Below are 15,414 nucleotides of genomic sequence, written 5' to 3' on the forward strand. Positions count from 1 at the left end.
TTGATCCAATTGTGAAATAAATCGTCATGAACATGTATCCTAACATGTTTAATCTATGTACCAAGTTTGAATGAAAACTGATAAAGCATGTCCAAAATACAACATTTTCAAAAAATAAGATGGCTGCCAGTCGGCCATTTTGAATCAAATCGCTAAACCACTGCATGTGCATATGTCCCACATAAAGTACTAGGCACATGCAAAGAATGAACGGAATCGGTCCAAAGGATTCTGAGATATGACTCCGCACAGACGCACGGAGGGACAGACGCACGTCCGAGCGGAGACTAATAATATGTACACAGATATTTATAACAGCAATTATACATGTAAGTTACATTGCATGCTTTTTACTAATACTGACAAAAAAATTAATGTAGCACGAGCAATTCAAAGCGAATTCACATTATTGCAAAATCTGTTTTTCACAACTATTAATACTTAAGAACTAATACCGTATATATGTATATTATATTAATCGATGTAGACTTACTTGATTTGATGTAAACATTGATCTACTGGCATATTGAAATCCTGGTGATTTACGCAATGTGTTTTTAAATATTTCCATGGTGAATGGACTGCCTTCACTACAAGTAGGTGATGAGGAGCTCGGGGTGTTAGCTGATGAAGATCCATTTATATGTTCTGGTGTTTTGGGGAATTCTACTGAGTAATATATGAGGATCACACATTACCAAGATGAGTTACTGTAAAATACTTTATTTTAGCTAAAATTAAATTTCGCTGAAAAGACTTATTGGGTGCTCTCTATGGAATTTATTTTCACTGAATCATTCCTTCGGCGAAAATAGTGAAAATCAATTCCAAGCGAAAATAAAGTATTTTACAGTACCATAGTGTACCACACTATAGTCAAATCATCAAACCCATTAACATAATATTTCTAGATAGCAAGAACCATTGAGCACAAGTATTTATTGGTAATACACAATAAAAACTGAACTATTGTCCAGCAAAACATCTTCATCTGGTAATAAAAGTCGAAGATATATATATTACCTCTCATTTCATGGTGATATTGTGATGTTGTATTATCACTAGATTGGGTTTCTGTCTGTGAGTTAGCTATCATATCACTTGAGCTTTCTTGGTGTACACCAGAGTACATTTCATCCCTTGGTTGTGTTTGGTCACTGCGCTTCTGCTGGTTTATTTCTAACTGTGTTCTACCTTGTTGTGCATGTTGTTGATTCATCTATACATAAATATCAATTTAATACATGAATAGGCATCTCAAATATGTCTGTCTAACAAAGTTTAAGCAAGAAAAAACATGAACAAGTAAAAACAATTATCCTCTTTATTCAAAAATTATAATCGTGTCCCACTTTGTTAATACCTAACTGGATCAAACTAGGTTTTACTTTAAAATATGTTCATCTGATTTATTTAAAGCATTAATGATAGAATATTACAAAACAAAAACAGACTGTTTGATCAATGTCGTTCCATGAGCTAACACATAGAAAATCCCTTTAATACGGTGCCATGGATTGATTAAAACATGCACAAAGCAAACACAATCTTTTTGTTTAGGAGAGGATGGGACTTCAATTACTGTGCACAAACATCACAAGTTGTTTTTTAATGTTTGTTCCATTTTATTTCCACTTCGTTTAAGGGATGGGAGGAGAGTTAAATATTAAACAAAGAGAATATGCTTGCTAGGCACATGTTTTAATTATTCACAGTCCTTAAATGTACATGTAGCAACCAACTGTTGATGATTCACTCACTTTCTGAGTTAATTTCTTTAACGTAAATATTGTTTAGTGTAAAATATCAGTTTAACTGTTTATATAGTGATATTTCATACTAAACGTCACTATAACTATGAATTTATGTCGCCACTTCCTGTCATTACCACTATTTGTTTTAATTTATTGATTATTAATCAAATAACGGGTTATATAATTCAATTATGATCCAGGCTTGCTAGAGATCATGCATGTATCAGGCATTTTTGTAAGATGAGTCTTCATTCTTCCAATGCTTGGCAAGATACATTTATGCATGTTTTTCAAGTTCACTTTGAACCTTTAGCATCACAGAAACTCAACATTCTGCTGATATACACGATGGGTAATTTAAACTTCCCATTTTGAATTGTTATGTTCTTATTTTCTTTGTTTCACAATCTCTTTATCAGCCATCAAAGGAGAACGGCTTTTCCAATATTATTATTTAGCAAAATTGCATTTTCAAAAATTGTATTGAAGAAGACCATGAACAAATATTACCTTGCATGTAAGTTTTAATTTTTTACCAGAGGGTGGGCAGTAATTTCAAAAACTGGTCATGTACCATTGCAGAGTAATTTCTTATTTTCAGTTTTAATGTGTCACATGTATATTATATAATAAAAAAAAATAAAATAAATAGGCTCATGATTCATACCTGTGCAACTTCCAATTTACGTTGAATTTGTTGATGTTGAATATGCTTCAAGAGTTGGGTTGACTGAGGTCTTTGTACATGCTGCTGTTGTGAAGGAACATGCTGAGGATTTCTGATTCCGATGCTAGGCATATGTAATTGTGGAATAGTAATCATATGTTTTGGTGATTCCTTGGGAATAGGTCTCTAAGAATAAAAACATGCCACACATCTATTTAACTGTGTTTTTTTCTGCAAATTGAATGACTATATACATGTATACTTGCTGTAATCAGCAGTATTACTGTACCTCCATTGTACTTCTCATGTGAACAAAGTCATTTTAGCGGTTGTCACCTTTACACAGACAGGAATTGAGTTCTAAGCAATGATAACAACGCATGCTAATAACACAAAAGCATATGGGTGAATGCTTTTTTGTAAAAAATTACACGTTTTATATTTGTGACACCTCCCCGTTTTGACAAACAAAACTATCAGCAACTAACAATGGAGAATACATTCAAGAAAAAATCAATGAAAACGAAAATGTGACATTGTGCACGTATCAAACTGATCCAAAGATGCACAATGTTGCAAGTTGTGAGTCATTCATGATTTGCATATATTTGCACCTCATCACTTTACTTAAAAGAAGCACAACTGCCGTATAGTATGTACATGTATTCAGACAGCAGTGGTTGTAATTCATGCATTTGTAAATATATTCTGTCATCTTGCATACTATGTGATCATATTCTCATTATAACTTTATATTATACTAAGATTGGTTATTAGGCTTCAAAAATTATAGTTAATGGATTGCATGATTAAAAGTAATTTTTATTCTCTATGTGTTAGTGCATTGTGGGTAAGTACCGTAAAATCTGTATTAGAAGCCACATTCCTAATAGAAGCCGCACCCATTTTTTTTGAACAATTGAGACCTAAAAATTCGGCATTTCTCATATGTGTAGATGCTCTAATAGAAGCCACATCCCCTCTGTTGCATTGTATCATTTTATTAGAAGCCGCGGCTTTTAATACAGATTTTACAGTAACAGTTTATACCTGTAGGTAATGTTGAATACTGTGTACCTGACTGGCACTACTTCTTACAACAGGTTGTTTAGAGACACAAGTTTCCGGACTATGTATCTGTGGCATGTTTGTTGGGGTAGTTGGTGTTACCATTGACCTGACTACCTGATTGACCTCACTGTTTTGACTTTTTTGTGATTCTATATCTTGGATGTTACCACTACTAGTATTGTTTCTACATTCTTGACTATAACCCTGTTCTTCAACTCTAATACATTCAATTTCACTGCAATAAGAGTACATTTTGTTATGCTTTGATGGATTCCAATCATCCCAGGAATTAATTATATAGTTAAATCTTGGTAAGCTCATTTTTGTACCACTTGATCTGCACAAAATTCAAAGTCTCCATCTTTGTTAATATGAGACCTACATCTTGCATATATACATTGCAGTCACCATCACCTTTAACACATACTGTGAAATACTTTATTTTTAATAGTTGGAATAAATTTTCGCTGAAAAGACTTTTTAGGTGTTTTGTATGGAGTTTATTTTCACTGATTTTTGACGAATTGAATGTAAAATATAGGGAAAAAAGTATATTTGCTGGATTTTATTTTCACTGAATCATTCCAGCGAAAATAGCGAAAATTAATTCCAAGCGAAAATACAGTATTTTACAGTACATCATTTCACGATCTCATTATGTATTCTCATGTTTTTTTATTTTCAAGGCAGAGCAGGTACATCAGAATAAACCCTAATTATAATAATCACAATATGGGAAACATTATATTCATTGTTAATAAGTATAAGTTACTATGAAATTCAAAAATTCATCTAATTATGGCCTGTAAAGGGTGTATTTCAAATGAAAAAAACAACAGTGAGTGGATAATCAACTACTGTACCTCTGTTCTGAAACTGCTGGTTTGGTCATAGTATGGGCATTTTCAATTTGTTGTTTCTGTATCTTTTCTTGTTCAATTTCATATGCCTATAAATTAATATATAAACATTATTTTTGTGTTACACAATTCTGCAGATATTTACATGTACAATTATTTTCTTCCACTCAACTGCAGAAAAGACCTACAGGTACATAGTTATACCAAGAAATCTATAAAGAGTTTGCACAACTCTTATTGATTACCCTAAGTTCTGTAAATCTGTAAAGACTGTAGATAATCATGATGCGATAAATTTAAATGCATCACCATCCATTTTCTTGAAAAAAATAATTTGTATAAAGCCTGCATAACAAACAAAACGTAACTATTACAACTTTTCCATCGAGAACCTAGATTAAATTACAAATGTATGAATGGATAACAAACTAACAATGCAAAATCTTTTCTTTTCATGGTAAAAGTGAGTATAAAAGTTATGAAACAATGCAATAATATAATATCTAAGCATTTTGCATGGAAATTAAATAAATCAAGATTATATTCATGTTCTTCAAGCAATAGTACATATTCTAATCTCAATGCAGCTTAAAAAATATAGCATGAATTGTAAAAAAAGTTTCCAATAATAGTAGAAGATTTGAAACACTGCACCTGTCACTTATCATATCAGTTTACCAAACTTATCTAATTGACAGATCTTGGAGAGCATACTAGTAACATGTAGTTTTTAAATGTCTTCACTTATTTCTATGTCAAAAATGTGTTATTTCAGTCAAATTTTACCCCATATATTAAAAATTGCACTTACTAGTTACACCAAATTTAATGAATATCTTGAAAAATATACATAGAACATGTACCACAATTGAACTTGCTGGATCCAAACTGGTATAACATCCAAGTTTGAAAGAAATTGGATAACAACTATTTGAGTTATTGTAACCACTAGTGTTATTGGTGACAACACTATAGACAGACATAGCCCCCCCCCCCCCATATACCTTGCCTTTCATCTAGGGTGATATGTCAACAGTTGTCCTGATTGCCTGTATTGTAATCATGCATTTTTGTGACTATAGCTAAATCCATTCAGACTTGTACTTTTATCAATGAACATACATACCTGTTCTATTTGTTGGTGTTGTTGATGCAATGATGAGTACTTCTCTCTATAATTGTTTATTTTCTGGTATGTTACATTAATTTCATGGTCTGTATTGTTGATTTCCTTTGAGATCTCAGCACTTAAAAAAATTGTTAATTAAGGAAACTATGTGCAAAAAATATTAGTCAGGATGTATACTGTGCAATATGAAAGTTGTAATATAATTGTGAAAGACTTATTAACAACAAGTCATTGAAAAATTACACAATCCCTGTTAAATTTTTGAAAGTTCTCTTTGTGCTCGTCATATTAAAGCGAAGGGGTTGTTGCGAGCATGTCCTTGAAACTTGAGTCCCTAGTGGCGTATACAACAGATGTGTTGCGCGACGACCCCTCCAGTTTAAGACATAGCAAAGAAAGAAATAGATCACAAGTGAAAGCATGTCGAAGTTATCACATTTTAAACAAACAAGATGGCCGCCAGTCGGCCATATTTGATCAAATTGCAAATTGAATTGACAAGTACATGTATCCATTTATGACATTAAATATCAATGAAAATGATACATGGGTGACAGAGATATAGTAATATGGTCAAAAATAAAAACAGCCGTTATTCGGCCATCTTTGATCTGATTATGAAACAAACCATGGAACTATAAACCCCAGGAAGAACAACGAAACTAAGAGGATTAAAAAAACCTTTGTCTTAGTTTATCTTACAGTGCTTTCGCTTTTGTTTCCACAACATTAGTCATACTCCATGTTAGTTGCCGCCGATACGCCCGTATCAACCGCTTTGCTGGAAACGAAAAACTTGAAAAAAATATTTCATATCTGCGCAGTGAAATATTTCGTTCATTACGCATGCGCAAACAAGTCGGTCTGCAGAGTGACCTTCAGTGTACAGGATATCATGCAACGGGTCAGAGTTTTAGCGAGTTTTCATAATTTTCAATGTCGTTTTTAGATTATTTCTTGTTTTTTCCAACCCTCGAAAAAATAAGGTTGCGAAAGTTTGCGAAACATGGGGTTTGGTATGCTGTTTGTTGTCGAGATATCCCGACTTATTCCGTGTTTCCCTTCGATCGCCAGAAGTGGCAATGTGTTTTTTTCCCCCGTTGAATGTCGCTCATTTATCAGTGTTTTTGTCTTGGCGCCATTGTTTTTTTATGCTATAACCGAAACAACTCGATCACGTGATCCCCGAAGTCGCCCGATTGACTCTGAAAATGACCGATAGTCGGAGATAAACGTTCATTTGCGTAAATCGGCTTATTTTTTAATGCGACGAAATAAACAGTCAAAATAAACATTTGTCATCGCGGCAACTATCATAGTTCAAAGGAAATGAAGTGGTTGTTCTTCCTGGGGTTTATAGTTCCATGAACAAACTGACATGTATGATGTATGTGCCAAATAAAAATAAAAATGGTACATAAATGGTTTTTCTAAACCGGGGAACAGGGGCACAGCGCCCTGAATACTCTTGACTGGTGCCCTCTTACCGAATTGCTGTTTGAACTTTCAAGTCATAAATATATTTCTAGAGCCGCGCACTTCCGTGCTGTCGTACAACAAGAAATCTTTCTCAAATATTTTTTTTCTCCATGAAAACTATCCAGCAACACCAGCTGACAATGTGTCTGGATACCAAATACACTGAAATTACTCCAAAAATATTTCAATGGCAATAGATACACCATTAAAACGGTGCAGAAACCTTCTGATATGTCGTTTCCAGGTTGATCCGCCATATTGTTTCAGTGCTAGCTTAGTCGCTCCACTCCCTTGCCTGTGTGTGCTCCCTATTGTTCATTTTTTCTAGAAAAACCCCTGTAGTAAGGCCAAAAAGTCAGATGGCTGTCAATCGGCCATCCTTGATTCGATTTTGAAACAAATTGTCATGGACATGTATCCTAACATGTATAAAGTATGTGCCAAATTTGAATGAAAACTGACAAAGCATGTTCAAGATGCCGCATTAAAAAAAAAAAAAGATGCCTGTCAGTCGCCCATCTTTGATCCAATTGCCAAAGAAATTGTCATGGACATGTATCCTAACATGTATAATCTATGTACCAAGTTTGAATGAAAACTGACAAACCTGGTCAAAAATACAACATTTTCAAAAAACAAGATGGCTGCCAGTCGGCCATTTTGAATTGAATTGCTAAACCACTGCATGTGCATATGTCCCACATAAAGTACTAGGCACATATAAGGAATGAACGGATCGATCCAGAGGATTCTGAAATATGACTCCGGACGCACGAACGCACATCGCACGGAGACTGAATTATAAGTCCCTGTTTTCGGACTTCGTCTGAACGGGGACTAAAGAAAACAGAAAAACTTTAATACAATAATATGTAAAAATACAAATATGTCATTACAGGCAATGTAATGCAAATAAACAAGTCATTGTCAATTACAATCCAGTTTTTAGTGACTATCAACATTAGCACCAACTAATTATTTACACTCATGCAACAGACATGGGTGTAAGGTTTATTATGTTTAATGGACAAGTTTGAATAAAATATTTCCATGCAGGACCAAGATTCATTTTCAGAATGGCAGAAATACTTGATTATGATGATTTTAGAGTTACGAAAACATATAGTTTCAGAAATGACCACGCCCATATTTCTGAAACCACACCGACTTTTGAGAAAGCACGCCCAAATTGTAACTCGATGTTCAAATAACATTTACTAACTCGAAGTTTGAATAACTGTTAATGAAAGTTTAAGTTACAAAATTTGAAGGTAAACAAAACAAAAAATATATGTTGCCTGTAACTCAAAGTTTGGTTAACTGTTATTAAAAGTTCGAGTTACTGAACGTGGACGTTGAAAAAAACCCAAAATGTATGTTGCCCGTAACTCAAAGTTCTGTTTACTGGTAATTGAACATCGAGTTACAATTTGGGCATAGTTTCACAAAAGTGGGCGTGGTTTCAGAAATATGGGCGTGGTCATTTCTGTAACTCAATGTTCGTAACTTGAACAATTCAGCATCTCCCATTTTCATACAAAATCTAAATGGTGACTAATTACCACAACAGGATTGTAGAATGACTAAAACATTATTTAAAAAAAAATGGAATCAATATTATTTACATTATTCAACAAATTAGTGCCTGTCATTTCCACAAGAGCAGAGGTTGCTGGGTTTCATATATAAGGGCTGTAAGAACTTCTAGATGCACAATAAATGTATTGTGATAATGTCAACTATACATTCATCATTACTCTATTACTGACTATTAAAACCAACCATACGTAAGGTATATTTTTCAACTTGTATAGTGAATAATATATTATATTAAATTAATTTGTTCACTATATGTACAATAAAATTCCCATGCAGTCACATCACACTTACTGAAGGATACAGACTCACAATCCACGCAGTAATGCTTTCAAATGGTTTTGGTTGTTCTGTAAGTATAAAAGAGAGACCATTGTGTTTTTAATATTCCATAAGCCCAATATATCTTTTAAAGTTTGTTCATCGGTTACAAAGTGGCAATTGCTTTAATGAGGGATTTGGTAGCAGCTGAATGCCATATCATGTCACTTAATTGTATTTTGATGATTTCAATTATTAAATTTCATACATCAGAAAGGTTTCAGGGTTGGATCATGAGATGAATCAGAAAAAAGAAATTTGTTCTGTATCTCAATCCAATATTTTTTAATTTCATTAATCAAATAAAGTTTGCAGATTAAATCTGTTTGCACATGCATGGTCATGTTTTGTCTGCATGTACACATGTATATGCCAAATTTAATTTGGTGTTTCCGTTGATGTGTTATACTATAATTTAATTTTATAGAATATGGTGTGAATGTTCTGGATCAGCCAGGAATAGCATGTGTTACTTTTGCAAAATTTGGTTGTGAAGACTTTTAAAGACCATTATTCTGTACAAGATAGGAGTTCACCATGCTAGCTATGTCGGTACACCTGGTAACATGACACTACATGCACATACAAACAACCATCAGTTTTAGGTTTATTGTAACAAATAGTATTGTTGTGAAAGTATTCTTTATAATTTAACATACCATTATTTTGATTTATGTTGAATAGTTATCACTTTGATTGTTTAATGTTTGGTTGATATTATGTATACATACATTACATATCTTTGTGCATATTAAATGTTTATATATAATTTAACATGTCCCTTACTTCAGTGTATCAACTGGTCTATATATTAATTTAATATTAATGTGTACATTACCTTTTATTTTTTTCAGTTTTTCAATTTCAGTTTTGAGATCCACTACTTTTTGCTGAGATACTTCTGCTATTTCTTTAGTTTTATTCCATAACTTTTCAATTCCCCTTAGTTCTTTTGCCATGCTGCGACTTTCATACTTCTCAAGGTATGTTTGCCAAGTGGTTTCATATTGTGTCAAAAGCACATCATATTCAGATCTAAAAATATACAAAAATTATATTTCAATTTACATCAGATATCATTACCAGTGATATTATTCTAATAATTGACTTGGTGATTTTTTTTGCCTGTTATCAACAAGCATTTACTCGAAAGACATTGCTCAACAAAGTCATAGATAAAGATAAATTGCAGTAGATGTTCTGCAAATTAAACATTTGTTGTCAAATGAAATCATTGAACATGAAATTGGTGTGGTGAGTATGATAACATCAGGGGTATTACAGTTATTGCTGGTGGTATGACAGCCAATAAAATTAAGGCATTCATGTCTTAATAACTATCTATTATGACAGACACTCATATGACAAATGGTCCGCCATTTTGAATCGTTTCTGAAGAAAAATATCCCATCCTCATTTATCGTCAAGTCCTGAACTAAGCTAATCTGTTGATTTTCTTATCTCTTTTTTGAGTGCTCATTTTTTTCATACGCAAGTGTTGAATTTTTTTTTTTTTTTTTTAAACCATTACCATTTTCACTGTGAGATGTGCGAGTGTTTTAAAGAAATAGAGAGACTTAGATATTTTGTGTTGCCATTCAACCAACTTAAATAAAGTATATCCATGCAAGACCAAGATCCAGTTCCGGTATACCAGAAATAATTGATTTTGATGATTTTTTAGACCTAAAATTGCTGTCATTTGGTCATCTCTTGAATTGAATCATGAAACAAATGCATGTGCTTATGATGTGTGATGTATGTGTAAAGTTTGAATGTGATTAGTCAAAGCATGTCAGAAGAGCAAACAGACAGACGAATGTAAGGTCTAAGTGAAATTACAAGTCCTTTTTTTTTTACTGAATGGGGCACATAAATTTATGTACCCCAGTACATTGGTAGTGAGATTTCGGGTACCAATGCTGAAGAACACTCATCTATTATAATTTTGTTAAAAGCTATTTTCATAAAACACATGTGCCAGTACTTCTAATAGAGTAAATATGGTATTCTGCAGTTCCCATGTACACTGTAAATACATCAGTTTTCCTACATACTTTTCCTGCTGCCATTTGACAGTCTGAAATTCCAGTTTTTTTTTCATAGCTTCTTCATGTTCTTGTTGTACCAGCTGGGTCTTCTTCATGCTGAAAAACAGTAAGAATGAAGAATGATTCAGGAGAAATGTTCATACTCTACATCAATTAAACTTTATTTACTTCCTCTATATTTTGCTGACTCAGAAAAATTCGGCAGCTTGTGAGAAATCAGCGAAAACAACAAGACCTTGTTGTGCAAAACTAGTATACATTTACTTAAATGAGTCATCCATTTTGAATCAGAACTTGTCACAGGTGAAAATACAAGTCTCTGTTTTGTACCTCATCTGAATTATGACTAATAAACTAATCGCACAAGGGTTTTTGAAAGATGTATTTTTTACCAAAAATAAAGCAAATATATTGCTAATTGATGATAATGTTTGAACAGAAACTTATATAAACTGATAAAACACAAATTTGTAATATTTATAAATATCCCCTATAATGGTATTATCTCATAATATCATGTACAAATTAAAATGAAAATGTTATTGAATTTCAGAACAAAATTCACAATCAAGAAATAGGGAAACAATTTGATCTGTTTTTTTTCTGAGTTTCCATAATAAGCATTTTGTCTGGGACATTGTTGAATATATCATTATCACATGAGTATGCAATCATTCACTGTTGTGATATTTAGTGTAAAATATCACCAGCTGTTATGGTATGTATCTTCAGAAGTCAAACATCATTATTTTATGGGTGTTCAAAGAGTACAAGAAAATTAAATCATGCAGTGATACTGTATTTATGTAAGCAATATTCAAGTTTAAGACTGAATAACAGCATACAATTACTCAAATTGTACAATAACAATAAATATAATATATAATAATAATAATAACTAAAAATATCTGAATAATCACTACAGCTATATATAGGTAGCTATATAAAAAATGCAATACTATAGCTAGTTACCATAGCAATTAACTTGCATACCTTTCAAAGTTTGTTCTATTTTGTTTGAACTGTCTGTAAACTCTTTTTGTTTCATCATCAAGTTGGGTTGTAGATTCACGCAGTCTTTGAATATCATCATATTTAAACTGAATGTCATTTTCAAGAGCTATGAATACAAAAGAAATATACAGGTGAAGTGAGTTTAATATATATACCATATATATATGTTTCCATCAACCCCTTGAATACTAATTTGTCAAATCTGTCATTTTCAAGAAATAAACCTGCATAATTTTTTCCATAATTTTTCAAAAATATTCAAATCACAAAGAAATTATAAACAAGCCATGTATAGCACAAATCTCTTCAGTTATCAAATTTAAGATATATAGTTTTGTTTATAGTATTATACATATGTATTTTTGAAAATAAAAATGTCTAGAGATATTGATCCAGATTTTCAACTTTAAAATGATTGAAATTTAGTCATCTTGATCTGATCATCAAATGAGTACTTGTCCATATTGTGAGAAATTGCTCTGGAAAAGCATTAATTAAAACAAAATGGCCACCGGTCGGCCATTTTGAATTACATCGTCAAAACAATACAATCTATGGCACTAGAACCTCATTCATTAAAACAAAATAGCCGCCAGTCAGCCAAAACAAAATAATATGTCCAATGTATGTATAAAATCCATCTGTAAACAGACAAGAAATGTTTGATTTCAATGATTTTTCAGCACAAAAATGGCCACCATTGGGTCATCATGAATCAGATCATGAAACAAATTGATGTGCACATGTATAATATTATGTATGATGTATATGTGAAGTTTAAATGTAATCGGTCCATGCATGTCTAAGATATAGGTATAGACAAACACACACACAAATGAAGATATCATCACGAAATAAACAAATCTGAGATCGATCCACCTGAGGTACCTATATGTATAATATCAAATCAAACGAACTTGCAGTTTTCAATAAGAATTTGAAAATATCCCTTTTTACCAAAAATGACAAAACTATTTATTAAAATTAGATACTTAAAAGATATCATCATGAAATGAACAAATCCAAGTGAGATCCATCTAAGGTACCTATATGTTCAATATCATTTAGCAATTGGACTTGTGGTTTTCAACAAGAAGTCGAAAATATCACTTTTTACCAAAAAGATATCATCACAAAACGAACCATTCTGAGAGAGGTCCACCTGAAGTACCTATGTGTACAGTATAATTTCAAAGCAATTAGACTTGTGGTTTTCAGAAGAAATAATTGAAGATCACACCACGAAATGAACAAATCTGACAAAGTTCCATCTGCAGTAATGTATATGTATGATATCAAAGCAATCAGACTTGCAGGTGTTACACTGTGACAAAGAAGTTGAAAATATTACTTTTTATCAAAAGTGACAAAAAATATTCATCAAAATTAGAGAATTAAAGATATCACAAAATGAACAAATGTAAAAAAGGTTTACCCAAGGTACATTTACACCAAGTATCATAGCAATCAGGCTTGTTGTTTTTAAGAAGTCGAAAAAGTGATCTAACAGTTGTAGCTCCGCTGTCCTACAAGAACATTGTGGTAGCCAAGTCAAGCAACGTACACCCATAAGATAGTTCTGGCTGTTGAGAACATGTCAACTTAACTTAATCAAACAAATTGTTGACAAAAATAATGTACACCTCAAATATCAAAGCTATCGTGTTGGTAATGTTCAAGAGGAATTCGCAAATATCAATTTTTATTAAAAATAACAAAAATATTTGCCAAAAATAGAGAATTGATGATATCGTCATGAAATGAACAAATCTGGTCCACCTAATTGCAAATTATTTTTGGCTATAGCGTAATATTTTCATATTTTTTTACGGATATATTGGGAGTTGAAAAACTATGTTGCAGTCATATTTTATTCTGTGAAATACACACATACAATCTCTATTTCAGTCAATTTTCTCTGAAATATCATCTTTTTCAACTGAAAATCCATGTTTCTCAGCTGTCTTAATTAGTTCTTCTAGCTGCCCGCATTTGTACCCACCCACACTCACTCTGCTATCTTTAAAAAACTAAGTAAAATATGCCACCGACTTCTTCCAGGTTGCATGTCTGCCGGTGCTCTTTTGAATTTTTATATTTTTGTCCTACCCTCGCCCGTTGCTAGGTTGGTTATGGATGCTCAAATAGAATAGCATCGTGTCTGACGGTAATTCGGGAATTGTTGACAGACGACAAATATCGGACAGGCATCTATATGAACAGCTCTGCTCTGTCGTCTACAATGATAACGGAGCTTAAAATGGAAATAAATAATAATTAAATATAACTGGTAGCATAGTGGTTGTCGCTCCAAACTCATGATCGGTACCGGTAGACCCAAATTCAAATCCTACCTTAGGCTGAACATCAAAGGGTCAACCCCTACCCTGGGTGAGTGTGCCACAGACTCAATGGGAAGGCCAATTCCACTGGCTGAGATTCATTCACTAACGAATGCGACTTTGGGGGAACCTTTGTTAAGGTCCGCAGGTGCTTGTGTTCGACCGAGCCTGGTTGATGCCAGGATAGCGCATTAAAATTGCCATTTGACAGAGAGATGGCCACACAGCCCTGTCATGTAGTCCCAAACATGAATATGACTTCTGTGGCAAAATGCACTATGTGTCAGCACTAGCACTTGCAATTTGCACATACAAAAAAAAAGTCAGGAGAGACAACGGTGACATTCAATGTCCAGAACTGTCGCCTGGCACAAAAATAATTTAAAAAAAAAATAAAAATATAATGTTTAAGCCATTGCTGCAATTAGTAAATTCTTGAATATAGAATTGAGTCAACCTCTTAGATGCGACTTCTGAACCTCATCATTTTAAAATATCCACTCCACTACAATGAAGACCAAGTCAAAATAGTTTTCATGTGAATAAAAATATGAATCATACTTACCCTGTATATGCTGGTTTTCTTTATCAATAAGCACCAACTGCTGCTCATTTTCAAATTCTAAAAAAATATTAAAACAAGTCATCATTACTGACATAATATTGTATTGTATCTAAGTCAATAAATGAATTTTGAACTCCCTAGTTGCTACTATAAATTGAGACAGAAAATTTGAGATAATAATATAATTTTAACAAATAGTTACTAGTATAAATAATATATTATAAATATTATTTATCTTGACTCCACGAAGCACATGTATTTACCTAACTTCTTGAGCAATTTCTGGAGTTCTTCGGGCCCAGTGTCTGCAAAATTATACTGACTAGTCACTTGAGCGGCCATGATAATATTCGAGTTCTTTCCCCTAATTTAAAGAATTTAAAACAAAAATACAGTGCCGTATCATATCATATCATATCATATCATATCTGAGCCCGCAATTATATAGGGTTAAGTGAATAAGATACTCATAACACCTGTTATAATAATTATCAATAGAGTGAACAGTACCAAGATTCGAAACAGTCCATGAGTGTACATTGACTCTTGACAGGAGAAAAATAAC

General features: G+C 32.7%; 1 protein-coding gene across 1 annotated transcript; it reads right to left on the reverse strand.

Annotated features, from left to right (window-relative positions):
- Positions 1-469: 469 nt before the first annotated feature.
- On the reverse strand, positions 470-15,207 carry LOC146734011 (uncharacterized). The gene is made up of 12 exons (XM_085508467.1): positions 15,113-15,207; positions 14,850-14,906; positions 11,922-12,048; positions 10,935-11,024; positions 9,716-9,912; positions 8,861-8,906; positions 5,479-5,599; positions 4,356-4,441; positions 3,499-3,727; positions 2,422-2,607; positions 1,024-1,219; positions 470-666 (listed from the first exon to the last, which is right to left on the reverse strand). The coding sequence occupies exons 1-12, from the start codon at positions 15,189-15,191 to the stop codon at positions 470-472; spliced, it is 1,611 nt and encodes a 536-aa protein (XP_085364593.1). The 5' UTR covers positions 15,192-15,207.
- Between the last annotated feature and the right edge of the window lie 207 nt (positions 15,208-15,414).

Source organism: Saccoglossus kowalevskii, chromosome 15 (assembly GCF_978046115.1).
Source record: "Saccoglossus kowalevskii chromosome 15, keSacKowa6.1, whole genome shotgun sequence".
In the NCBI taxonomy this organism is placed as follows: domain Eukaryota; kingdom Metazoa; phylum Hemichordata; class Enteropneusta; family Harrimaniidae; genus Saccoglossus; species Saccoglossus kowalevskii.